The 27,374-nt window shown below is 48.9% G+C and overlaps 1 protein-coding gene across 3 annotated transcripts in view; it reads left to right on the top strand.

Annotated features, from left to right (window-relative positions):
• The window catches only part of PDE4D (phosphodiesterase 4D), a 1,494,598-nt gene that overhangs the window by 1,434,821 nt on the left and 32,403 nt on the right, over window positions 1-27,374 (top strand). For all 3 annotated transcript variants that reach the window (XM_078675125.1, XM_078675126.1, XM_078675127.1), the window contains 3 exons: window positions 1,705-1,803; window positions 2,880-3,044; window positions 11,311-11,410. In XM_078675125.1, the coding sequence (XP_078531251.1) occupies window positions 1,705-1,803; window positions 2,880-3,044; window positions 11,311-11,410 (364 nt within the window). The remainder of the gene's footprint in view (window positions 1-1,704; window positions 1,804-2,879; window positions 3,045-11,310; window positions 11,411-27,374) is intronic.

The raw sequence follows: 27,374 nt of genomic DNA, 5'->3' as shown, positions 1-27,374 counted from the left end.
CAGAACTGTGCAGCAAGAATGCTCATGGGTAATTCGTCTCACCATTCGGCAAGGCCCGCCTTGCGGTCATTACATTGGCTTTCTGTTCAGGAAAGAATCGGCTTCAAAGCCCTTTGCATTGCCCACAGGACGCTTGGAGGGAATGGCCCTATCGTGCCAATAGGCAACTGTGCTCTGACGATCTTTCTTTAGCCGTTGTTCCCAGGATAAAAAAGGCCAGAAGTGGCAGACGGCTTTTTTCTATATAATGTTGCCAGATTGTGGATTTCGCTCCTTCTGCCCTTGTGAAAGGAACCCAACCATTTGGCCTTCCGCAAACAGCTAAAGACATGGCTTTTCCCCTAGATGCTCTCTTCCACCTCTATGAACTGTTTCAGTGCTTGGATGCCTTCGGGTACCTACGCGCTTTAGAAGTGCTATTTCATTCATTCATGTCAATACGAAGCAACCATTGACAAAGCCAAAAGGCTAGCACTCAATGCCAGACCTGTTTAGCTTTGCCGATGTGTATATACTGAAGTAATGACTTTCGGTTAGAATCATTTCCAGTTGAGTTATTTGGATGATTGTTGCTCATTGATGTCATCATTAGATCAAATGCTAAAGCCAAAGCTGGTATAGGAGAATGCTATTTGATGTGGAGTTACAGCCATTTTTCTCACCCAAGTTCACTTTGAACGCACAAAGACATCTGACGGAGTAATTTTCCAGATCCTAAATCACAGTGTGAGGATCTTCAGGGGTTTACACCTACTGAAGGAATTCTAGACTTGGAGGAGTCTGATCCAATCAATGGCTTTGGGATGAGAAAGCAGGAGATTCAAGGGAAGTTGCCACACATAACTTTGTAGCCGTTCACAAAGATGCTGACTAGACTTTCCCACTGTGAACATAAATGTAGTTGAACTCCATCAAAATGCTGTATTGAATGTTTTTCAAGAGTGGGGACGAGAAAGGAGGACCCCCACACCCACCAGAATTCTTCGAGGTAGAGAAAAAAGGCTATCAGAAAAATATTTTCCTAAGTGATCAAATAAAATAGAACATGACCATTTGATGCATAGATCCACACATCCTGAAGGTTTTCTGCCTTGCAGTCCTCCGCAATAATCATGGAGGAGGTGATATGCCCCTCTCCAGAAATTTGCAGACATATAAAAATTGTCAGTGTAAGTCTATGAATAGAAGGTTTTCAAAACAAATATTTTTTCAATTGAGAACCTGTGTCCTTAGCTCATCAATCTCAAGTGAGATGTGCTTGTCGGAATAGGTGGATATACAGGTTTGTACATTAGTGGGGTTCTCCTTCTTGCATTCATACTGTAGGACCCTGAGTAGCATGTATTTTCCTCTAATTGTCTGTTTCTTACAAATCTAGTGCTGTAAGGTTGTGGTGGCCTTGTCTATTTTACCCGGTGAACATAGGTATTGGAGTAATGGGAACCCTTTAATGGAGAAACTAATCTATTGTGTCTTGAATTGTAACCTTTTCTCTAGTGGAACCCAATAAGAAATATGTAAATGCTTATTTTTCGTGGTCACAGGGCCAGAGTAATCTGGGACAGGCAGGGGTAGAGTTTTGCTATAATCCAAAATGAAGTGTGCAATTGCTCCTTTGACAATGTCATTTTTATTGTATTGTCAAATCTTTGTTCATAAAAGCCAAACACCGGTACAGAGTCTTGTGCTTAATTTCTCTCTTAGGAACTGGAAGACGTGAACAGATGGGGCCTTAACACTTTCAAAGTAGCTGAGTTTTCTGGAAACCGACCTTTGACTGTTGTCATGCACACCATTTTTCAGGTAAGGAATAGTCAAATATATATATATATAGTACCCAGGGGTCTCCAGGTTAGAATACAGCTCAGTAGCATCTTGCAAACTCCCACACACTACTGTATTTTATTCATTTAATACTGTGTGCATTTAAAAAATAACGGTGGAGCTGCAGTAGCTTGGGTTTGAATATATGTATATGTATTTGAAAAATTTATAAAGACATTGTAAATATATATGGGCACATTTTAACTACGGAAGAGGAAAGAGGGGGTGACCTTGTGTATTATTTGTTTCGTAAAACAACATGGTATCCTTGCTGCCTGTTGTGTGGAAACGTCGGGATAAACTTTCTGTTGAAAACTGAGCCTAAAGCCCAGCCTCACCCTCTCCCCACCAGCTTTTCTTAGGTCCTCAAAAGATTCAGCCCCTGTGCTGCCTTTATCCTACACTCTGTTTTACTGGGCTTGACCATGGACTTCTTTCATTTTCCTACTGAAAAAGTACATATTTTTAAAAAGAAAATATAAGGTTTTCCCAAATACATGGCTTTAAGACTGGACAAGGAGCCCCATTGCCATTCTGACATTTTGGCACTTGAGAAAAATGGTGGCCAGGGGCTGGTTCAACCAAGGATTTCAGAGAAGGGAAGGATTGGGCACACCCTAGAAGGGGTTTGAACCCCATTTTCAATAATAATACTTTGTACTTCTGCAGAAAACAAACCATGCTCAAAATAGATTATTCTAGGAAAATAATACAAGGCAGAGGAGTTCTGAAGACGCTGGACGGCTCTTGCATTAATTGGGGCTGCTTCATAAAAGTGTTTATCAAATAATCGTTGTGGGATTACATATCAATCGCTTTTGGTGAGGAACTCTCAGCCGAATGTTTCATAACGGATAGCAGTTCCATTGCAAACATGGAAGGTATATGGGAAGAATATTTCATTTTATCAGCCAGTTGTGAAATATTCCATAATATTGCACCCACTCTCTAATATTCTGAACAACTGTTACTATAGCTGCTTTGATTACAAAAGCGTAACCTAGGCTACGGTCCCCCGTTTGTTGAATTCCATCTTTACCATTGCTGTCTTTCAGGAGCGGGATTTATTGAAAACCTTTAAAATTCCAGCCGACACTTTAGTGACGTACTTGATGACTCTGGAAGATCATTACCATGCGGATGTGGCGTATCACAATAATATACATGCAGCGGATGTGGCTCAGTCTACGCACGTACTGCTATCAACGCCTGCTCTGGAGGTAAGTGCACCGCGCTAATCTATCATCTTAGTCACTTTTCCCCAGGGCCATCCACTCAGGCCTAATTCAGGGCACATCAACTTCTAGGCTACATTTTATTTCACAAATCACACTTTTAGTTTTGCTGTTCCTAATAATGATAATGACATCAGCGTCTGACTATTTTTTTAAAATAAAGGTGGAAATTAGTACGGCTCTTAACTCTTTCTATAGACCCCACGTAGCAATAAGGTCAGCTTCCTGTTTACCCTTTTCAGCAATTTAATGAATGTGTATTGTATTTAATTACTGAAGAGAATATACATTCTAGATGTTGCTGATCTGGAAAATTGTGATCTTGCTTTTAAAAAAAAAACATTAAACTTTAAAAAAAAGGCTCTTTAGCTTCGGTGAAAGAAATATGTTAAGTAGAAGCACATCTCACACCTCATCATGGGACAGTATCCTTAGTCCCTAACCATATTACACTAACTAATGTGGACAAAAGTTGCACCCGCTGTAGAGGGACCCTAGAAAAAAATAATTATAATAAATGTCCTGTGCTTGTTTACATGTTTCACACCATGTGGAAAGTGTTGTTTCCTGTCGTGGTAAAAGGAAAAGGGTTAAGAAGAATAAGGTAGGGATCCTGGCGAGGGAGACGTCTGGGTCTTGCCGAGGTGAAGTGTAGTGGCGGGCTTTGAAGAATATTATACTGGGTGGAGAAGGAAGGGAAGAGGTGCTCGAGCAGAGAGAAACTGTGGACTAGAGGATGGAAGTGAAATAGATGATGAAGTAGTGAAAGACAGGTAGTATTATAGACAAGGGAGGGTAAGGTAGGCATTTTAGCCAGTACTGTATGGGGGAATAGTCAAAGATTCAAACCCATAGGCTGTCTGCATGAGTGAAAATGGTATTATACAGATGCTTGGCAGTGATGGTGAAGCTGGGTAAGAGACCTTGCCGATACGCCTTCACTAATCTGCAGTACGGGACAACTAACTCTTTGCAGGATTGGATTGGTGAAATCGGACTTGGGGAAATCCCCCAGTAGGAGGGCGAAGGGGCTGCTTTCAGGAATGGGTCGATGGAAGGATCATCTGCTTCTAGCCTGGCAAATATCCCAGAGGGAACACACAAAATGTTCATGTAAACACGTACTTAATTTGATTCCACCTTCCCCCTATCCAATCCTGAAATCCACCTTACAATGGTTGGACTCACTTGATGCACTCAGAAGGGCTGGTATGAGAACACTTTCCAAGGCTGCTTTTAGCGGTCATTCCACCATTGACTGTTTACCTAAGAGATCATCATCCATTGAAGATGGGTGCAGGGACTTCATGTTGACTCTCATGTCTCTCAGGAAGGCTGGGCTTCCGTTGTACATTGCACATTTGCGTGGGGTCTCAAGAAGGCTGTGCTTCCATTGTACATTTGTTGGGCGGTCTCAAGAAGGCTGTGCTTCCATTGTACATTGCACATTTGCGTGGGGTCTAAAGAAGGCTGTGCTTCCATTGCACATTTGTTTGGGTCACAAGAAGGCTGTGCTTCCGTTGTACATTGCATATTTGTTGGGGGTCTCAAGAAGGCTGTACTTCCATTGCGCATTTGTTGGGAGTCTCAAGAAGGCTGTGCTTCCATTGCACATTTGTTTGCGTCACAAGAAGGCTGTGCTTCCCTTGTACATTGCACGTTTGTTGGGTGTCTCTCTCAAGAAGGCTGTGCTTCCCTTGTACATTGCACATTTGTTGGGTGTCTCAAGAAGGCTGTGCTTTCATTGTACATTGCGCATTTGTTGGGAGTCTCAAGAAGGCTGTGCTTCCTTTGTACATTTGTTTGGGTCACAAGAAGGCTGTGCTTCCCTAACACATTGCACATTTGTTGGGTGTCTCAAGAAGGCTGTGCTTCCATTGTACATTTGTTTGGGTCTCAAGAAGGCTGTGCTTCCCTTGTACATTGCGCATTTGTTGGGAGTCTCAAGAAGGCTGTGCTTCCATTGTACATTTGTTTGGGTCACAAGAAGGCTTTGCTTCCTTTGTACATTTGTTTGGGTCTCAAGAAGGCTGTGCTTCCCTTGTACATTGCGCTTTTGTTGGGAGTCTCAAGAAGGCTGTGCTTCCTTTGTACATTTGTTTGGGTCACAAGAAGGCTTTGCTTCCTTTGTACATTTGTTTGGGTCTCAAGAAGGCTGTGCTTCCCTTGTACATTGCGCATTTGTTGGGAGTCTCAATAAGGCTGTGCTTCCTTTGTACATTTGTTTGGGTCACAAGAAGGCTGTGCTTCCCTTGTACATTGCACATTTGTTGGGTGTCTCAAGAAGGCTGTGCTTCCCTTATACATTGCACATTTGTTGGGTGTCTCAAGAAGGCTGTGCTTCCCTTGTACATTGCGCATTTGTTGGGAGTCTCAAGAAGGCAGTGCTTCCTTTGTACATTTGTTTGGGTCACAAGAAGACTGTGCTTCCCTTGCACATTGCACATTTGTTGGGTGTCTCAAGAAGGCTGTGCTTTCATTGTACATTGCACATTTGTTTGGGTCACAAGAATGCTGTGCTTCCCTTGTACATTGCACATTTGTTGGGTGTCTCAAGAACTGTGCTTCCCTTGTACATTGCACATTTGTTGGGGGTCTCAAGAAGGCTGTGCTTCCATTGCACATTTGTTGGGGGTCTCAAGAAGGCTGTGCTTCCATTGCACATTTGTTGGGGCTCTCAATAAGGCTGTACATGTGTTTGGGTCACAAGAAGGCTGTGCTTCCCTTGTACATTGCACATTTGTTGGGTGTCTCAAGAAGGCTGTGCTTCCCTTGTACATTGCACATTTGTTGGGTGTCTCAAGAAGGCTGTGCTTCCCTTGTACATTGCACATTTGTTGGGTGTCTCAAGAAGGCTGTGCTTCCCTTGTACATTGCACATTTGTTGGGTGTCTCAAGAAGGCTGTGCTTCCCTTGTACATTGCACATTTGTTGGGTGTCTCAAGGCTGTGCTTTCATTGTACATTGCACATTGGTTGGGGGTCTCAAGAAGGCTGGGCTTCTGTTGTACATTGCACACTTGTTGGGGGTTCCCGCGTGCTTACATAACGCACTCTTTGAGCTGCTTGGGCAGACTTATTGGTGGCGAATTTCATTTCGATCTCCGTCAGATCAGCTCTTTTCTCTGAGTCCTGTATCAAGACAAGGCTGATTTGTGTTAAGAGGAACACATATATATATTTATTGCAGCAAATGTGACAATCCGTATTTATTTCATTTTACGTCATGCACGTGCTCATACAACTGTTAATATCTCTTTAGTAACATGCTGAAGTCGCACTGCTAATAAGCAACCATTGCATATATTATTTATGTAAATGTTCACCCATCTAGCATCGTGTAATATTCTTTTTCCTCCTATGAAGGGAGATGCCTAATTATCATAGTGCGTTCAGCTGTGTGTGGGTGTGGGTCTATATATAATTTTATCGACACTAAAACATATGCATACTATATATGTAGCAGGAGAACAGTTGATCTTGTAAATCGTCACTTTTATTCTTGTCAGATTACTTCCATTCCAAAATTAAACAAATATATTTTTAGGTGTTATACATCACCAGCCATTTTGTTGCTGCATCTGTCGCATTGCCAGAAACGTGCTAAAGAGGTGCCAGTTCCAAGCCGACTGATTGCCTGCCCGTCCCATGTTAAAGCCACTTATTTTAGAAAAAGCTTCTATCACGCAAATCATTCTACCCACGACACCCAAAGCCACTGTACTCTACACCACTCTAATCTGCTGTGCACCACTGCACTCTGACACTGCATTCTATGCCACTTCACTCCGCAGCTCTCTACTCTATCAGTGTACTCTACCCCACTCTACTATGCACCACTGCACTCTTTGCCACTGCACCACTGTACTCAACACCACTCTACACCAATGCACACTGCGTCACTGCACTCTACGTCACTGCACTCTGTCACTCTATTTTGCAAGATTTCCCTCTCTGCCACTGAACTCAATGCCAATCTACTCTATGCCACTCTATTCTATACCACTGCACTCTACTCTGCACCACTCAACTCTGTGCCACTGTACTGCACTCAACTCCAATTCACTATGTCACTCCACTCTACTCTGCATCACTCCACTCTACGTCACTCTAATCCATTCTGCACCACTGCACTCCATGCCGCTGCACTCTAAACCACTTTACTAAATGCCACTGCATTCTATGCCACTCTACTCTACACTCTGCCCTGCACCTTTCCGCTCTACTCTGCCCCTCTTCACTCTACTCCGAAACAATCTACTCTACATCACTGCACACTTCGCCTCTGCATTCTACTCTGCACCACTCTACATCACTGCACTCTGACACATCACTGCACTCTATGCCAATAGACTCAACACCACTTTACTCAAAGCCAATGCACTCTACGCCAATCTACTCTGCACCACTATACTTTATGGCACTACACTATTCTCCACTCTGACACTCTTCTCCATGATACACCACTCTATGATGCTCTACTCCATTAAACTCTGTTCCACTGTATGCCACTCTATTCTTAAACTCTGTACACCACTCTACCACATTGATCCACTCTACAAAGCTCTACACTACTCCCTCTATGCCACTCCATGACACTATAATCCACTCTCTTCTATGACATACTACTCCACTCCTTTACTGTATACGACCCCACTCCACTGTATGCCTCTCCACTCTACACCACTTGATTCTACAACACTCTACTGTATGCCATTCCACTCTCCTATACTAAAACACTCTTGCCACTCCACTCTACAAAAATGTAGTCCACTCTACAGCACTCTATGCAACACCAGCTACACCACTCCACTCTAAACCACTCAGTTGCACTCCACAACACTCTACTCCACTCTGACACGCAATGCCACTCATCTCCTCTCCACTCTAACTCCCTCCACAACACTCTACACCACTCCACTCAGCTCTACTCTGCACCACTCCATGCCCCTCCTCAACTCTCTATGCCACTCAACAATACTCCACTGTACGGCACTCCACTGCCCTTTACCCTACTAAATTTTAGCCATGATGCATAGCAGCCACACTGATGTAAAACATAGCTAAAACATATTGGCAAATAACATGTTACATAAGGCAAAGGGGACTACACGGTGTAGGATTCACATGTCATTCATACTGGTAGGCATTTTTAAAGAGTGCTTGGTCTTGAAAAGCACAAACTCAGGATCAGAACCTAACACAGTGGTTAGCATTGACCTTAACAATAAAAGTGTATTTCCCCCCAAATAAACCCCTTTAGCAGCATCAGGATAATGAAAGACTGGAAAAAACATAAGTTACTAACTTGTACCATGCAGTGTATTAGCACCTCTTTGATGACAGTTTATAGGTCACTGTGCTAGATTATGATTGTCTCCTACGAGCTGAAGCGTAACAAAAGAATCTCTGTGACAAAAGAAGTAATGCACTGACCTATGCACATAAAATACTGTTTTTTAAAATGCATGGTACACGTTCTTTGCAGCAGGCATATTAACCCTCTGTGCTACATTAAATAAGTGAAACATGCCACTGTACAAAACTCTCATCTCTCTCCAGCAGATACACTAATCACTGGTGTTATCTTGGCACTTCTCGTGATATAACTTTCTGAGGTATTGTTGGAATAATGTATGGCCCATGTTTATGCATAAGCATGGCGATTACTCTATGAATTCCCGTCTCAGCTCTGATACTGCACGCACCACCTGCTCCTGTGGCGGGAGTCATATATGATGTGCAATTTGCACGCTTCTTTGATCTTTTCTGATGAGCCAGTGACAGATTGAGCAAGGACAATTTATGTGCATTGAGGTCAGTGTCTGACCCCATTCATTTCAATTACTGTAACTGCACCTCTGAAATTGTATTTAAATCTAAAAGGCACGCACATTATTGCCCGAGACAGATTCCATAAAGGCTCCTTACAAAGTACAAATGGGTTGCTATCTTTTCGACTGATGTTTACATTTTATTTATATAGCGCTAACTACCCCTGAGGAGGTGTTATCTCCCTGAAAATCTGCTAATATTTGATGAATATGTGGGGTCCTGTTGAACAATGATGGTAAAAGGCTATCTCATGGAGACACGTCATTAACAGCAACCAAGTGCAGGAATCCTGTGTAGAAATAACACTGCCGTTATAAATAGAAAGGTGCATGGGGGCACATTTCCAGCCGTGCTGACCATCATTTCATCTTCGCGGAGAACTACGTAAAACATGCACTACAAGTCTTTTACAGTGGCCTGTATGTGAACTGCGACATGTACTCAAGAAATGAACCTTTTCCATGCTCTTGACGAGCTGAGCTCGTCATGAGGCACGGCGCTCCGGTGCTCATGAGGAGCTCAGCTCGTCATGAGCCGTGGAACGCTCGGGTGCGGGGAGAATTCCCCTGCTGTGCTGAGCGTTCCACGGGTGCCGGTGCACCAGTGACGAGCTCAGCTCGTCATGAGCACAGGAGCGCCGTGCCTCATGACGAGCTGAGCTCGTCGTGAGCATGTGGGTGCTGTGCGCGCCCCCCTCCCCCCAGCACAGCGGGGGAATTACCCCCGCAGCGAAGGGGTTAAATGCAGGGGGTGCTGCAAACCATTCAACATTACTTCTAGTTTTTAGCTCCCGCTAGCCAACAGACCAGGGACGTTAACAGACTGGTTTTTATGGGATGCTAATATATGTTATTGCTCCTAGCTGTAATAACTAGAGTTGAGCGGAACTCCATGGAATTCCACAGAGTATTTATGCATCTCTGCAGAATTCCACGTTGTACGAATCCACAAACTCTGCCCACCCCTAGCAGTGATTTACGCTGCCTTATGTTATACCAGATTTACTATGCCACGCAATGCTGGGTGGTTCTGCATGGCTTAGTTAATCTCACTAAGGGCTTGCATTTCCCTTCTGTTACATTGTGTTAAAAATCTGGCCTCAGCGCTTAATTTGAGACAATGGTTGCAGGTGGGGCCCACCGGCACTCATTCTTCTGGACTGGGACTTATTTTTCCCCAATAGACTTTGACACATAGGGAAAGAGAAAAACAATTACGGGGATTAGAAGAAGGAGGAAGATAAAAAACGTGACTAATAGAGAAAGCAAGGATGAGAAAGAAAAGAAACAAGTGGGTTAAAAGGGCTGTGGGGTTCTGATTGTGGATAAAAGAAGTATGAGGAGGAATCAAGAAGATTCAGCCTTGGTATGCGGCACCCCATCATTCGATAGTGCCGGCAGGGAGCTTATGAGCAAAACTTCGGCCCCCAGCACTAAGGGGCAGATTTACAAGTCTCTTGCGGCCCTTTTACGCCGCCGTTGCGTCACTTTTGTGATGCAACGGCGGCGCAAAAGATGCACCCTGGTGCGGGGTACTTACAACGTGACTCATCTGGGAGATGCGTCACGTTGTAAAGCCCTGTGCCAGAAGGAGGCGTTCCTGCGCGGAGGGCGTTCCTGCGCAGGAACGCCTCCTAAAAGTGGCTGAGTGAAATCTACAAGATTTCACTCAGTCACTTTTGGGCCCAAGCTGCGTCAAAACCCTGCGCCTGCTTGAAGCAGGGATAAGGATTGACGCAGCTTTGTAAGAATAGGCCCCCCCCAAGCCTTGCTGAAGCTGCGTCGCGCTTGCACTCCAGCAATGCGCCGCCTTTACGGCACAGATGCGTGACGCATCTGTGCCGGTTATGCCCCATGATGCGCCGCATTGTAAATGTGGCGCATCCATGGTGGCGGAGGCATGGCGCACAATAAGTGGCGCATCCCTGCTGATATGCAGGGATGCGTTACTTATTGTAAATCTGCCCCTTATTCTTTCACACATTTAGCACTGCTGACACGAACATGCTTTCTCGATGTTTGGGTAGCATTATGAGCCTGTGGGTGAAAGAGGTCGAGTTCAGAAAATAGAAGAAAACCTTGATTGGCAAAAAGGGAACCGGTGCCAGAAGCAAGTCCTGCATTCCTATCAGCTGCCAATCAGAATATATCAACTGGATAAAGATCTATCATTTAACTTCTAAAGATCACCACCCTGCTCCTTTTCCTTGCTAGGCTAATTTTAGAAAACGGCTTACTGTGAAATCCAAGGTGTGTCATTGAAGTATTTATCCACAATGTTTTAGGCAGCAGGTAGAAATGATTGCTTGTTCCTTCCTGACGTACATAGTAACGCAAGAACATATAAATTAAAATCTTGCTAGGTACTGGGGAGATTTCCTGCAGAGATTTTATTTTCTTCATGTGTTCTATCTTTAGGCCGTCTTCACAGATCTGGAGATTCTTGCTGCGATTTTTGCAAGTGCAATACATGACGTAGATCACCCTGGGGTTTCCAACCAATTTCTGATCAACACAAGTAAGTTCTAGCTAATTTATTTCCTCATACGTGTGAGAAAACAGTCTGAAGGTTGAATACAAATGTTTTCTTTTTTCGCCCTGCAAGTATTTGTTTGTTCCTTTGCAATTATTATTTTTTTCAAAATTGATTAGTTTGATTTTGAAAAGTTTTTCTTCTTCCAATGTACCACTCACAAACGTTTTGCTCACTTTCATGTTCTGCCACAGTTCTGTTTCGCAGATTTTATACTCATAATTTACCACGTCAGCTTATGAATAGGTAGTGTTATAATTCACGACTACTTGATGATCAATTTACAGATTCATGCCTGTAGTGTGGTCCTATAAATAGGACTGATGGTGTGGGCGAATCCATGGCATATAATTCATGAATTTTATCAGTTTGTCAGAAATATGGTACATGTGTGACCCCAATAGGTACCTGAAGGAGCAGAAGGTATGGTTTGTGAGTTGTAAAATATGTTTATGAGTTGAAAGACGGGTTCATGAGTTGAAGGTACATGTTCATGCATAAGGAGCAGGCACATAAGATGAAGAGATGCTTCATAAGATGAAGGAATGTTCTTGACCTGAATAGGCATTTCATGAGTTAAACTACAGGTTCGTCAGTGAAGGACAGGTTCATGAGATGAAGTAGTGATTCATTAGATGAACCAATGGTTCTAGACCTGAAATGGTGTCCATAAGTTAAATTGGTGGTTTATGAGCCTGGAGGATAGGAAAATGTGGTGATGGAGTGATTCACATCTTTGCCAGGTTGCTTGAGGAACTCAAAAATAAAGGTTTTCTTGTTAGTGTACTTTTAAAACTGTGAAAGATAAAGAAAAGACTGTGGTAGACAATAGAAGAAAGTTTCTGAAAGGTGGGATTTGTTGCATTCACCGAGATTTAAGCAGGTTTTAATAAGTGAGCAATTGCAAATGTAAAACTTTAGCAACATGGAGGAAAGGTATTATTTACCAGAATCCTCCAAGCTAAAGAGAGGTTCATTTATGACTTATTTGTCAGCCAGCTCTGTGTCATGACTGTGAAATTGACATTTTCCAGTTAGCAATATGGGTGCTGAGACTTTTAGGCTTATACATACAATGCAAAATAAAAGTGAAACTACAATTCCCAGATGCCTAGTGCTGCTGGTAGATGAAAAACAAGGACTGGCTAAAACGCAACCTCATGACATGGGGCCATTTTTAGTTCTTCCCTAAGCCAGAGCATGCTCTGTTTCTTGCAAGACATATTGTTTTCTAACAGTGGGCTAAGAGGCCGCCCATTGGTTGGCTTGATTGTCATTCTCTTTTGCTTTTTATTGGTCAGCTGCCTTAGGATTCCTTTCTCTTCTAGTGTTTGTCGCTCATCTGTGTCCTCTCATTGTTTTTCTTTGTGTTTAAACATTGTATCAGTGTGTGTGTTTTTCAACTGTAACCCATGTGTTCTTCTCCCTTTACATGATTCTTCCGGCTGCCAACTCTCCTCCGTTGTCCGTGTTGCCACCACCGCCTTCCCTCTGTTGTCTGTGATGCCCCCACCACATTCCTTCTGTTGTCCGTGTTGCCCCCACCCGCCTTCTCTTTATTGTCTGTGTTGTCCCCTCCACCCGCCATCCCTCTGTTGTCCTCTCACCCACCCTTCCTCTCTTGTCCCGCCACCCACCTTCCCTCTGTTTTCCGTGATGCTCCCACCCGCCCTCCCTCTGTTGTCCGTGTTGCCCCCACCCGCCCTCCCTCTGTTGTCTGTGTTGCCCCCACCCGCCTTCCCTCTGTTGTACGTGTTGCCGCCGCCCGCCCTCCCTCTGTTGTCCGTGTTGCCCCCACCCGCCCTCCCTCTGTTGTCCGTGTTGCCCCCACCAGCCCTCCCTCTGTTTTCCGTGTTGCCCCAACCAGCCCTCCCTCTGTGGTCTGTGATGCCCCCACCTGCCCTCCCTCTGTTGTCCATGTTGCCCCCACTCACCCTCCCTCTGTGGTCTGTGATGCCCCCACCAGCCCTCCCTCTGTTGTCCATGTTCCCCCACTCACCCTCCCTCTGTTGTCTAAGTTGCACCTACCCGCCCTTGCTCTGTTGTTCGTGTTGCCTCACCTGCCTTCTCTTTATTGTCTGTATTGTCCCCTCCACCTGCCATCCCTCTGTTGTCCTCTCACCCACCCTTCCTCTCTTGTCTCACCACCCACCTTCCCTCTGTTTTCCGTGTTACATTTAACACTGCTCTTCCTCTGTTGTCTGAGTTGACCCGCCCTTACTCCTTTGCCCGTGTTGACCCACCCTCCCTCTGTTTCCGGTGTTGCCCATGTCTGTTTTTTGTGTTGTTAATCTTGGAGCGATAAACAGTGCTGTACAACATTTCTAAAAAAATTGACAAAGCCAATACCTCACTCAAGCAAGATCAATTGGCTTTGCCAACGCTTGTTCAGTTGTCATTGGTAAAGTTGTTTGCCAGCTGTACAGTTTTGAGTGAGCTGTAGGCAGCTGATAGAAGTTAGACAATTCTAGTATAGAGGGGACTGTAGCCAAAAGACGATGCAGTGTGCTAGAGTATTGTTTTCTTGTGATTGCTGAAAAACCCAGGCTGTTTTGCTCATTGATTCAGAGCGCTGTGGCCTTTTGTCCCAAATAAGGGGGGGGGGGGGGGGAAATCACAACCTTGCTGGTCTGGGAATTATCTGGATTGGAACATTTCCTATATCAGCACTTTATAGGGCCAGCTTGCATAGACCTATTCCTGTCCTCAGTTACCATTTATGGCTGACCATATTCTCAGGATCATCAGACCTATGTGAGGGAAGTTTAAGATTTGCCATGGTGTAAGCTGCCCTGCAACATGAGTGGATTATCTGTACTGCTGAAAATTCGAAAACACATCGAAAGGAGAGTAGAGGCATTTTACTCCTATATTATATTTTACATTTTGCAAATAGAAGGCTTTATTCCAAGTAAAGATGGTACTTCCCTCACCCTCATGCACAAACAGTGGGTGTGTTGTGTGCACTTTCTTGACACTCCTCGCATCTCGTACGCCTTCTTCATTCTGTGCAAGATTAGAAGCAGATACGTAAAGTTTAAAAGCCATTTGCAAATGTCTATGTGCATCCACAAAGGCTCTGTACATGTTCACATTATGGCAATACCAGCATCTCAAGCTCCACGCCTGGATCCCTCACTGCTACTGACCAATGCAGCTCTTCATCTGTAGATAAATCCACGCGCAGGCCAGCACTCCTGGGCTCCAAGTGCCGTCCGAGTAACGAGAGGCGTGCACTTCAACCAGTTTAGATCTAGTAAGGTTTATCCTTTGGAGCTTGAAGGATGAGGTTCCAGCTTCTGGAAAGATACCAATAAAAAGTTGAGGCTGCCATGTCTGTCTCGTTGAGTGTTCTGGTGTCCAGCGGATCAGTGTCTCGATTCTGAGGGGATAGTCTTGAAAATACTATGGAGCAGCTTGCACCAAGAATGTTTTTCAGTTTTCCATTACTCTATTCAACCTAATTAGGTACCCAGAAAAGCAAGTGCTCTTCGATTGTGTTGGAAGATGGTAAACGGTTCACCACAAGTCCAGGGGTGCTTTGGTGCAGTGATACTGCACCCAGCAAATACCAATACTGCAGTTACCTGCATGTACCAGGTGCTTCATTGCCTCATTCAGAGTTCCAGACCCTGGACGGAGGGGTTACCTGGTAATCCTGCTCGGTTACCACCACGGTAAGAAGCAAGAATTCTGAATGCTGTAGCCTTTCACCACATGAATTTGTGTGGTTCTACTTAACATTAAACATAGCCCTCCACGGGGGCGTGGCTTGGCGAGCGGCAATGGCGGTCGTAGCCTTCTAGTGCTCCCGCTGGCCCGCGCAGTAATCCTCCTTTTATCCTGGCCCCCGAGCCTACCTACCCTACCCGGAGTGCGGCGATAATTGCTGGGGGTGTCGGCTTCCCTCCGGTGTGGTCAGCGGAGCCCTGTGCGCCCTGGGCGCTGCGGGGTGACGGCGAGGGAGGAGCGGCCCAGTGCGCGACTGGGAAGCCTGGGACTCACTTAACATTCCCGCAGTGGGTCCGCCGGCCGGGTGCGACCCCCCTGTCGGCTGTGAGAGCCGGAGCTGCCCTGCGGATTGGCAGTTTGCTGTGCACGCCGGCCCTGAGTGCGGGACAGCGCATTTGAGCGTCAGCGAGGCGAGGACTCGTCCTGCTGGCCGCTGCGGCCTGGTGACACTCGCGAAGCCGGGGGCCTCGAGTTTCGCGACGCCCGCCTGGGGCGCGAGCTGGTTCGCGGACCGCCTCCGAGGTTGGACGAGGCCTCGGAGCTACATCCTTGTGACGGCCCTCTCCTGCTCCTGCACTGAAGACGGCCTAGAACACGACGGGACGGCCGTAGGTGGCCCCGTGGTGGAAGGTGTGTCGTGAGTACCAGCATTTGGGGCCCTGGTCAGCTGAGGTGGTGGCCATCACACGTTCTACACCCAGGGGGGCAGCATAGCCTGGCGGCCCGCTTGCAGCGTGGAAGGGGATCCTGTGGTTTATTTTTGGCTTCCCTGGGCAGAGACACGTATTCAGGGTCCTGGGGATGGCTTCCAGCAGTGGGTGAAATCGCCTACATGAGCCTTGGCTGGGCTACATAACGGACAAGGGTGACCCCTCATGCAATATCAGTGCTGAATCTGGGCGATCTGCTGCTGTGGAGCCTGTGAGTTGAGTGGGGGGGGAAGAACACCTGAGGACTGGAGTGATTAGGATGCATTACAAATCCATTGTTTGACCGCTGCCTGGCCCACGGGGGGACGGGGGGCCTTCAGCTACCGGCAGGTTGACAGCTGGTTTCGGGGCCTGCCTGGACCGTGTCTGGACACAGATCGTTTACACGGATAAGTCTATCCGGGGCCCACTGTTGGTACCCCTGCTGTTACGCGACCCTCCCCCATTTTGGCGTGCGTAGTTGGCAATTCGTGAGAGACTTGCAGCCATGACCAGGGGTGGCGGCGGCTCCACCAAACAAGTGACAATTGACAAGTTCACCGGGCCCGGTGGTGGCCCTGGACCGTCAGGAGGTGGCCAGCAAGGGGGGGGGGCCTGACAACGCGGCACTCATGGCGGCCATCACCCAATCAAGAGATATGCTGGATGCCAAGATAGGGGCAGTGGGCACAGACGTCACTCTCTTGCGCCAAGACTTGCGAAATGCTGTGGCGCGGATCACGGAGGCTGAATCCAGAGTGTCGGTGGTGGAAGACGACGTGGGTGCGCTCAAGAAGAAGATGGCGGCAATGGAGGCGGCGCAACGGGGTCTGGCGCTCCGAGTGGAGGATGCTGAAGGGCGCGCGCGCCGCAATAATCTCCGCTTTATCGGCTTTCCGGAACGGTGTGAGAAGGGTAATATGGAACAATTCCTCACGCAGTGGCTGGGAACCTGGCTGCCCCCGGAGGCTCTCTCTACTTGCTTCGTTATAGAACGCGCACACCGCGCCTTGTCACAGATGCCGCCGGAGGGTGAACGGCCTAGGGCCGTAACTGCTAGACTTCTGAATTACCACGACCGGGATGCTATTCTGAGGGAAGCAAGAATCAAGGAGACCCTCCTTTATGAGAATCGCAAAATAATGATTTTCCCTGACTACACGAAGCTGGTACAGCAGCAGCGCCAATCCTTCATGGACGCCAAAGCGAAGCTGCGGGGTCTCAAACTCCAATACTCCCTGCTGTACCCAGCGCGCCTGAGGGTGATATTCCAATCTCGGACCTTGTTTTTCGATACTCCGGAGGCTCTCTTTCAGTGGACCGATGAGACAGTTAGGGTCCGGCCGAATCCTCAGCCAGGTCTGAATCCGAGCCCTTCGAGGGGGGCGTCACAAGAGCAGAGTGGCCAAGCGACCAGGCCCAAGAGGAACCGGCGATCTCGATCGCGTAAGCGGTCGGCCTCCTTCAGCGGCGCCCAGGCTGGTAGTAGGACCGAAGAATCAGACCAGTCTGAATTGGATAACGGCCAAATCTGAAGCGTCTGCGCCCCCTTTGTACTCTTGTTACTTTGGGCCCTGGCCGACGTGGTGTGGGCTCTTGAGGCCCGATGTGCTGGTAGCGCCAGGGAGGCCTCAGGATGGGTTTGTGACTGTCCGCTGACCATGGGGGGGGGGATTGTGGGTGGGGACTCGGGGTGCATGCATATGGGCTATTGCTCTCCTTCGAATGTGGGAGGTTCGGGGTGAGGAGTGATGAGGTTGTTGTTTGCTGGGGAGTTGGGATCCATTGGAATGGCTGGCTCAGGGTCCTCGGTTCTGGACTCGGGGACATCCATGCCGCGACAGGTACTTCATGGTTTTTTGAGGTATAGGGTGGGGGGAGGCGGGGCACGAGTGGCCGGGGACGGAGCCACTGAGTTGGGGCTGCAACATGTTCAAAATTGGGATGACATTCCTTTGATGTTTGGTTCTGGGGGTCGGGGTGGGACGAGAGTTGCTCGTCATGTTATCTTGGGGTTCTGGGGTGGGTGGGTGGGACTGCACGGGTGTTCTGCTATAGTATTCCTTACAGTGGGCGATGAGTGGCAATGGCGAGGACGTTCAGGTCGGTGGGTCCCGCTAGATTATGGCTGACAAGACTGATAGACTTCCTGATGCCTCTCTGCGGGTGATCACATGGAATGTCAGGGGGATGCTCGACAAAATCAAGCGTGGGGCAGTGTTGAGATGGGGGAAAAGTGAGAGTGCTGACGTTTTCTTACTCCAGGAAACTCACATGATGGGCTCGAAAGTGCTGGGTCTACAGAGGTTTGGCTATCATCAAGTGTTTCATGCAGGATTTTCCCGGGGATCTAGGGGGGTAGCCATTTTAATACATCGTAGAGTGGCCTATGTCCATGAAAAGCAGTGGGTTGACCCTCAGGGTCGTTATATCTTTGTCAAGGGCATGGTGGGCACTGAATCGGTGGTCTTCGGGAGTGTCTATGCCCCCCCCCCCCCTGCAATGGGCCCTAGCTGAGAAACTTTTCACGATATGGGAGGACATCCCCGAATCCCTGGCGGTGATTGGCGGTGATTGGAATGATGTGATGGAGACGAATGTGGATCGCTGGCGGCGCCGGGAAGTGGCTGAGACTGCCCCCTCCCCCGCGCATACTCGATTGCGTGCTATGACTGAGGGTCTGGGCTGGTCGGATGCCTGGCGACATATGCACCCCACTGCACGAGAGTATACGTATGTCTCCGCTGTGCATGGCTCCTACTCTAGATTAGACTGTGTGTTTGTGCCTGGCGACTGCCTGTGTAGAGTGAAGAGTGCTGCCATCTTGCCTAGGGGTCTGTCTGACCACTCCCCAGTATCGATTAGGGTGGAACTCTGTCGACAACGCCAACCGTTTCGCTGGAGGATGTCCTCGTGGCATCTTCAGCAGCCGGCCTATGTGGCGCACTTACGGGAGGCATTAGACCTGTATTGGCGGGAGAATCTTGTAGGAGACATTGACGCTGGGGTGATTTGGGAGGCCATGAAGCCCACTATCCGGGGAGTAGATATAGCGTGGTGTGCCGCGGCCCGGCGCAAGCGGCGAGAACTGATTGTTGCAGCGGCGGCACGGGTAGAAACCTTGGAGGAGCAGCAACGCATGGGGGGGGATGTGGCTGGGTTACGACTCCTTCTCCAGGCTCAGCAGGCCTACGCATCTGTCCTCCTCGATGATGCCAAACAGGCGTGGCTAGCTACACGTAGTAGAATATACCAGTGGGGGGACAAGTCCTGTACGATGCTTCATAGGCTCTGCCAGCGCCACCTTCAGCCGCTTACGCTGCCGGGACTCACGTCCATGGATGGTGGGGTCATTACTGACCCAGTAGAATTGGCGGCGAGCTTTGCCGCATACTTTGCTACTCAATACGCCCAATGTGATCGCTTATCGGCTGATGAAGTGATCAAATTTATTGAGGACCTGCCCCCTAAGATGGTGTCGGACGACACCAGGAAGGCGCTTGATGCGCCCCTTACGGCTGAGGAGCTGGGCGATGCTCTGGGACAGCTTAATACCGGAAAAGTCCCTGGCCCGAGTGGCTATCCGAGTGAGTTTTATAGACAATTTCACATACAGCTAGGGTCCTATTATCACCGAGCGCTTGAGGCGGCGCGTGAGCGTGGCACTTTGCCCCGAGACTGGCGCCATGCCGAAATTGTAGTCTTTCAGAAACCGGGCAGACCTCCGGAGAGGCACGACTCGTATCGTCCCATCTCGCTACTCAATATTGAGGCTAAGGTTCTGGCCAAGGCTCTAGCGAATCGTTTGTCCCCGTATATTACGGACCTGGTGCATCCGGACCAGGCCGGGTTCATGCCTCATAGGGCGACGCGACATAACATTCGACGCGCACAGGCGGCGATTGATGCCATGGGTGCTACCGGGGAGCGGGCGGCTTTGTTACTGGCTGACATTGACAAAGCCTTTGATTCCGTTAGTTGGGCTTACCTATTTGCCCTACTGCCCCGCCTCAATCTGGGCCCGGTCTTCCTGTCCTACATCAAACTACTGTACACAGATAATACGGCCTCGGTGCGGGTTGCGGGAGCGGTGTCGGAGTCGTTTCAGATTAGACGAGGGACCAGGCAGGGTTGCCCGCTCTCCCCCTATTTGTTCGCTCTCCTAGTAGAGCCGTTGGCTGCATGGGTGCGTATAGATGCGCAAATGAGGGGCTTTGTCTGGAACAACAGCTTATCGGATAGGATCGCACTTTACGCGGACGACGTCCTTTTCTTTCTCACCGATCTGCGGCGCTCGGGACCGCGGGTCCTGGAAATCATGCGAATCTTTGGGGAAGTCTCGGGCCTATATCTGAACCTGCGTAAGTCTACCCTCTGGGTGCTGAATGGAGATACCGAAGCGGACCATTGGTCGATGGGACTACAGGTGGCCACGCATGGCATAAAATATCTGGGGGTGTTTCTGTCCGACTTACCTAGCGTTGCCTGGGAACGTAACATACTGCCCGTTTGGGACCGAGTTCAGTCGGATATCAAGACATGGTCTCGAATGCCCCTCTCTATATTTGGTAGATCTGCAATCTTTAAGATGGTTGCGCTCCCACGTCTCCTCTATCAATTGCAGGACCATCCCTATCCAATTGCACCTCAGTGGTTCCGGCAGGTCAACTCGATCTTGGGCCGCTTTCTATGGGCTGGGGGACCGGCCAGAGTGGCACTACGTACGTGCTTCTTGTCCACCTACTGCGGAGGCCTGGCCACCTCGGATATATTGTCCTATTACCAGGCCGCTCATCTGCTTATCCTGAACGATTGGTGGTACGGTGACAGTGGGGATCCAGCCTATGCCCTGGAACGCACGTTGATGGGTGACAATACACTCCACACGATTCTCTACTCGGCTCGCCTGCGCCGGAAGCTGCCGAGGGTCACGAGCCTCGTGTTTGCTGTCTGGCGGCAGGCTTTACGTCGTATGGGATGGTGGGGCCGATTGACCGCGGAGACTCCGCTGTGGCACAATGGCCTTTTACCTGAATTGTCGGCCTTATCTGGTTTTGAGGGCTGGGATGCAATTGGGATCTCGCAGCTGGGACATGTGATGTCTGGTACGACGCTCAAGTCCTTTCAGACGCTCAGCATCGAATTTGATATGCCCCAGTCTCAATTTTTTCGGTATCTACAACTCCGGCACGCACTCACGCCCAGTATTGCTGATATGGATTCTGTTGGACTTGGGCCTTGTGGCAGGTTCACCCCTGAACTTTTTGCCTTGAAGTGTAGCGATTTCTGGTCTTTGCGCACTTTGACACTGTGGCGCAGTGTAAAGTGCGTGCGCTCCCTGAGTGCGTGGAGTGAGACTGGCCTGCCCTGCCCTCCCATAGGAATGCATGGGGAATGTGTCCCTGGTAGTTCCTGATGCGTGAGGCGTGCATGCTTAAGTTTGGTATGTGCGAACTCGTGAGAGTGAATGCTGCGCAACGGTATGTGCGGCGTGTATGTGTCTTGTGCGGAAGCGCCACTTCTAGGAGTTGGCATATTAGTGTAAAATATGCCTGGCGTGTGATTGGCTGGAGCTGGCTGGGATGCCAGGCTCCAGGAAGTCTGTGTGGGTCTGCCCCGGTGGTGAATGGAGAGATTAGCATGAGTGATGTGTGGGAGGAGTGTACCTGTGTCCTGGATGGGCTGGGTTTTCCCCACACAATGCTGGCTCCGCCCCCCTGTGGTGTGACTGATGACCCAAGCCCTGCCTGTGAATAGAATGGGTGGTTGGGCCATCAAGAGTGCTCCAGAACCAGCTGCGACTGGTTCTGCCCCCACCCTGCACCTAAAGACAAAGGGAAAAGGTGTATAAAAGAGGGGCTGTGACCCCATGAAAATGTTCTTGTTCCCAACTTGAATCTTGCCAGGGGCGTGCTGCTGCTTGGGCTCAGGGATGGCTTGCCTCCCTGAGCCCTGCCCAGCCCCTGGACTTCTGCTGTCCTGGACTCTACCAGGACCTGATTGTTGGCTGTTGCCCTAGCACCTGGAAGTGCTTTATGGATATTTTGCCTAGCGCCTGGAAGCGCTTCCTTCTCTCAGAGAGCGCTGGGAGCGCTGGATTATTGCCCCAGGGCTGTGGCTGCCCTTAGCGCTTTATTTTTCATGCCTGGGCAGAGCGCTGTCGTTTTCCCTCTGAGGGAAGCGCTCCTGCCCTTCTGGTGCCCCAGAGTGCTTCGTTGGATGCCAGGCTCCAGGAAGTCTGTGTGGGTCTGCCCCGGTGGTGAATGGAGAGATTAGCATGAGTGATGTGTGGGAGGAGTGTACCTGTGTCCTGGATGGGCTGGGTTTTCCCCACACAATGCTGGCTCCGCCCCCCTGTGGTGTGACTGATGACCCAAGCCCTGCCTGTGAATAGAATGGGTGGTTGGGCCATCAAGAGTGCTCCAGAACCAGCTGCGACTGGTTCTGCCCCCACCCTGCACCTAAAGACAAAGGGAAAAGGTGTATAAAAGAGGGGCTGTGACCCCATGAAAATGTTCTTGTTCCCAACTTGAATCTTGCCAGGGGCGTGCTGCTGCTTGGGCTCAGGGATGGCTTGCCTCCCTGAGCCCTGCCCAGCCCCTGGACTTCTGCTGTCCTGGACTCTACCAGGACCTGATTGTTGGCTGTTGCCCTAGCACCTGGAAGTGCTTTATGGATATTTTGCCTAGCGCCTGGAAGCGCTTCCTTCTCTCAGAGAGCGCTGGGAGCGCTGGATTATTGCCCCAGGGCTGTGGCTGCCCTTAGCGCTTTATTTTTCATGCCTGGGCAGAGCGCTGTCGTTTTCCCTCTGAGGGAAGCGCTCCTGCCCTTCTGGTGCCCCAGAGTGCTTCGTTGCACTTTCTTCTTAAAATACGGGTGCCACCCCAGTTCTTTAATTATTTGGCGAGTGCCCACCTCGCTGTGTTGGTTTTAATTAATCTCGAGGGTGCCACCCCTCTTAAATGCCCCCGAGATTCACCGCCGCGGCCCGAGCGCCGCAAAACAGGAAGCCAGGCACTACGGTGCCTGACTCGGGGCGGGACTTCCGGTTTTGCGGGGAAGTCCCGCCCGCCGCTGCATCGTGATTGGCTGCCCGCTCCGCCGCCGGCAGAGAAAGATGGTCGCATGCTGCCCGGGCTCCCGTGAGCTGTTGGGAGCACCGGGGGACCAGCAGGAAGCCGCCCGAAGGGTTGCGGGGCTCCCAGGACCAGGAGGGAGCCCCGGAAGAAGATTGCCGCCCAGCCGCGAGGGCTCCTCAACCTATGCCCCGGTCCCAGAAGAGGGAACGAGGCGAAGCAGAGACACACCGCGTCCAGAGCCCCGGTGAGTAAAGAGGGGGCTGCTGTCCTGAGTTGTTTAGAGGACCCATGGGGGTCCTGAAGTCCCCGTGTCGGGGGGGGGGGGCCCATTGAGGCGCATGGTAGGTGCCTGGGCGGCCCCGCTGGCGAGAGGGCTGCCCCAACATTTGGAAACATGATTCCTTCAAGAGCCAGATGGCTCAGTACAGCCTATTATCTCCAAGAGCCGGTGCATGGCTCCCAGGGTGGCCCAGTTATTTTAAGGGCACAGTATCCTTGGGGCATGATGGTTTCAGGAGCCAGTGCGCTCCCCAGGGGCAGAGTGATCTATCGAGCCCTGAGAGGCTCCACCTTTTGCATATTTGTGTGCAGAGCCAGAGGGCTCCCAGTTTGAGCAGCTTTGGGTCCCAGAGGGCTAGTGAGAGCCCTGGCGCAGTTTTTGCTGATCTACAGCTGCCCAGCAATTAGTGGGCAGCTGCACCGTGTAGGTCTTTCTTTTAGGGACATGTACTATGGACTTAGGAGTGAGGCGCACTCCTTCATCCCTGGCCTTTCCCCAGCTGCGCAGCACTTAGTGCCAGCTGCAGCGTTTAGGCCCCCTGTTCTGTCCCTCAGCTGCCCAGCAAGTAGTGGGCAGCTGCTACGTTTAGGTTCTGGCGCAGTGGCGCAACCTGGACTTTGTGAGTTCTGCGCTAAAGGTTTAGATGCTGTTATGATCTATGTCCTATTGCTTTTGGGTGTTAGGAAATGTACAATGTGTAGTATGTTTTGCGCACCCTGTGTTCTGCACCTCTGAATGTGTTGTTGATACATTATGTGCCCTGTTCCTTACACCGCTGAACGTGTGTCGATGCGTCATGTGTTCCTTACACCGCTGAATGTAGGTTCTGCATCATGTGTTTTGTCCCCAGGTCTATGCCCCTACTTGTATTGTGATACTGAGGTGGTTGTTCTTGCTAGTGCAGGTGGTGCTAGTAAGGTCCTGGTTCCCTGCGTGACCTGTTCCTAGGGTGGTTAGGATTGCGTAGGGGGGACTTACCAGTTACCAGTGGGTACTGGTTTTGTGCTTTATGTCCTATTTTATGTTACAGTGATCTTCTGTTATAAGTGATCCCAAGGGCTTGATACTAAGCTTGCCCCCTGACCAGAGTCCCAGGACCAGTGGACTCTATGGTGCCTTCCCTGCCAAATTGATGGGACTTGTCTGATCTCCCTGGGCCCCTGGGGCCTCGCTGAAGTGTGCCTCGCTCGTTCCCCTCGGCAGCTCGTGCCGGCAGCCCGTCCAAGCCTCGAGCAGCGCCGCTCTCCCCTGAGCCGCGCCGCTTCGCTGGGTCGCCCGCATCCTGCCTCCCCCTCCTCTTCTGAGCCGCACACATTGGTTGCCCCAGAGAAACGCTTGTACCGTGCCGGCAGCCCGTCCAAGCCTCGAGCAGCGCCGCTCTCCTCAGAGCCGCGCCGCTTCGCTGGGTCGCCCGCTCAAGCTTACTAAGGAGGTCACTCGCATTATCCCGTGCAACCAGGACGGAAGGTACTGTCTGATAGGCTATGTTCTAAGTTCTAGGCCTACAAGTATTGTATTGTTATTTCTGAAAGTGCTACTTCTGATTCCTGACAGTGGTCCATGTGGCCCTGTCTTGTAAATATCCCCTTGTAAATTCTGCCCGTGCCTCTGGCACATTGTAAAGTGTGTGTTTTATCTAATGTGTTTTGGTGTAATACAAAGGCTATTTTTATATAACCTTGTGTGGAGTTTCCTTTGTGGTGGGCCTTTGGTTGTTGTTGCTGGGGTGCGTGCGCAAATACTTAGCCTACATCGCCTCCAAGTTTAGCCTTGCTGCTCGCGCCACGTTACCTAGAGGGTGAGTAGGGGTTATCTTGGCGTGTAACTCCCTTGCCCTGACTTGGGGGTGGTGGTCTCTGACTGACTTTGGCGAAAGCCCTGGCCAGCCGGGGATCCCATTTCCAACAGATTCGCTCCCTGAATTTAGTCCTATCGAGGCGAAAGTCTTTATGGGTGATCTGGGGGATAAGAAAGTCTCTCGCATCTACCAGACACTAGTCACTCACTGTTCCTCCACCCTTCTTCCACTGAAGACGACTTGGGAAGCTGATGTGGGCCCCCTTGATGAGGATGACTGGAGGGAGGCTCTGGAATCCCCTAGGGGAGCAGCCATTGCTATTCGATTTAGGTTAATCCAATTCAAAATTCTCCATAGGGCTTATTTCACCCGTGAACGACTGTGGAAAGCAGGCTTGATTGGATCCCCGGAGTGTTTGAGATGTGGAGCTGCGGTGGGCACTTTGCTCCACACGGTATGGTCTTGCCCTAGATTGGTGGGCTTCTGGAGGGGTGTGTGGGACTGCCTGTCTGAGGTACTACACTGGACTCTTCCTCGCACTCACCGGCTGGGCTTGCTTCACGTCCTTGAGGGGGTTGGTGGAAACACTTATAGACGTCACTTGCTACTCTTGGGATTGGTAATGGCCAAAAGAGACCTGGCCCGGGCTTGGAAAGATGTGAGAGCTCCTCCCCTGTGTGCCTGGAAAGCTGGAATGGACTTTTGTATGGGTCTGGAACGTCCTATTTTTGAAGCGCGTGGCTGCCCCCGCAAGCATTACAAGATATGGAAGGGATGGGCTGAATATAGAGGATTAATGCTAGACCCACCGGCAGAACTGGAGGAAGATCTTTAGTTGCAGGTTACTTGCAAGTTCTTGCATTGCGCCACGAATATCGCATTATGGTTACACGCTGAAGCTATCTCTACACACGTGCGTTGGGGGGGGTGGGGGGGGCACGGGAATGGGAATGGGAGGGTTGGGTAGTTGGGTTAAGCGGGGGCAGGAGAGGACATAGTTGTATTCCACTTATAATTGTTTTCTCTTGACTATTTAGCTGGACGCTTAGATTTATGTTGTACATGTGACACAATGCTTGGTGGTGTTCTCCTGACTGTGGGGAGCCACGCGTACTTTTTGCCCGATCCTGCTAATAAAATTGTTGTGAAAAAAAAAACATAGCCCTCCACGTGTTTGTACAGCACACGATCACCCATTGTGGCACTTTGGCTACTCAGGAGTACCTGATGAAGACGTTTCAGGGAAAGATCTGCACTGCAGCAAAGCTATACCACAACCAAATTTCCAATTAGGATATAGGATACCATAGGCAATGGAATCTGGATTTCCAAAAGTATCGCAATGAGACTCTAACGAGTTTAGGTCCTGTTCTGAATTGTCCTGCAAGTTTAGAAATTTGGGATTTGCTCAGTATTTTTTGTTTGAAAAATAAAAAACGATTTTGGTTAATACCTGAAAATGGAAAACACCAGTAAAATTTGGGGTTAATTACTCTGCATTACTCACTATTTCCAGCATAGGAGTAGAGCGGTTTACTCAGCAATTTAATTTAGTATAATTCTGAAAGCTGTGAAAATGTTGAACATTCATTCCACATGTCAAGGCCGTTTGGCACTGAAAGACGCATGGATTGATTAAATATTTAAATAATAATTTTATTTCCTATTTGCTGTTTTTTGCACTAAAAACACAAGTTGACGTTATTAAGACACCAATCACTATATCTTGTTTTAAACTGAGAAGGTCTTTTTATAGATATTAAGAGAACATTGGATGGAAGCAATTGGAATTATTTATAAAATCCATTATTTAGGGCTCTTAAGGCTTTAAGACCTGCTGGCTGTATTAAAGGTCATGTGAGCTATTTGATGTGCTAACTCATGTTCTCCTGTGGAGAGGGTGCTTCAGCTGCTATTGAGTGGATGTCAGTAATTGGCACTTAATATGCAGCATTCGTATGTTGTGCGTAATGGGATCCGCGCTGTGTTCTGAACTTTAAGTTCTATATGAATGGGCGCTGACTGTTGTCTTTGGAAGCCTGCTGTATAGGTTGAGGGTCACCCTATGGTGGAATGAAACGCCATGAGTCACCCATCCTACCAAATGAGATCCGTGGTCACATCTTTGCTAAAAATCTGCAAAAAAGCATCCCCAAAGGAGCACTAACTAGCATGGTAAAAACATTAATTGATTATATAGGCTCAGAGAAAAAAAAATTGTTGCATGTTTGTTATATTAGACGTTTTTATGTAGCTCAAGTTTAGCTGTTAGTATCGTAATTTTTTACCCCAATTATCTTTACATTTATATTATTGTTCTATGCCAGAACCTCTGGGAAGTTCCTCAAGAAAAATTCCATGTATGTACCAG

Source organism: Lissotriton helveticus, chromosome 2_1 (genome assembly GCF_964261635.1).
Source record: "Lissotriton helveticus chromosome 2_1, aLisHel1.1, whole genome shotgun sequence".
Taxonomy (NCBI): domain Eukaryota; kingdom Metazoa; phylum Chordata; class Amphibia; order Caudata; family Salamandridae; genus Lissotriton; species Lissotriton helveticus.
This window is presented reverse-complemented; position numbering and strand designations above follow the sequence as displayed.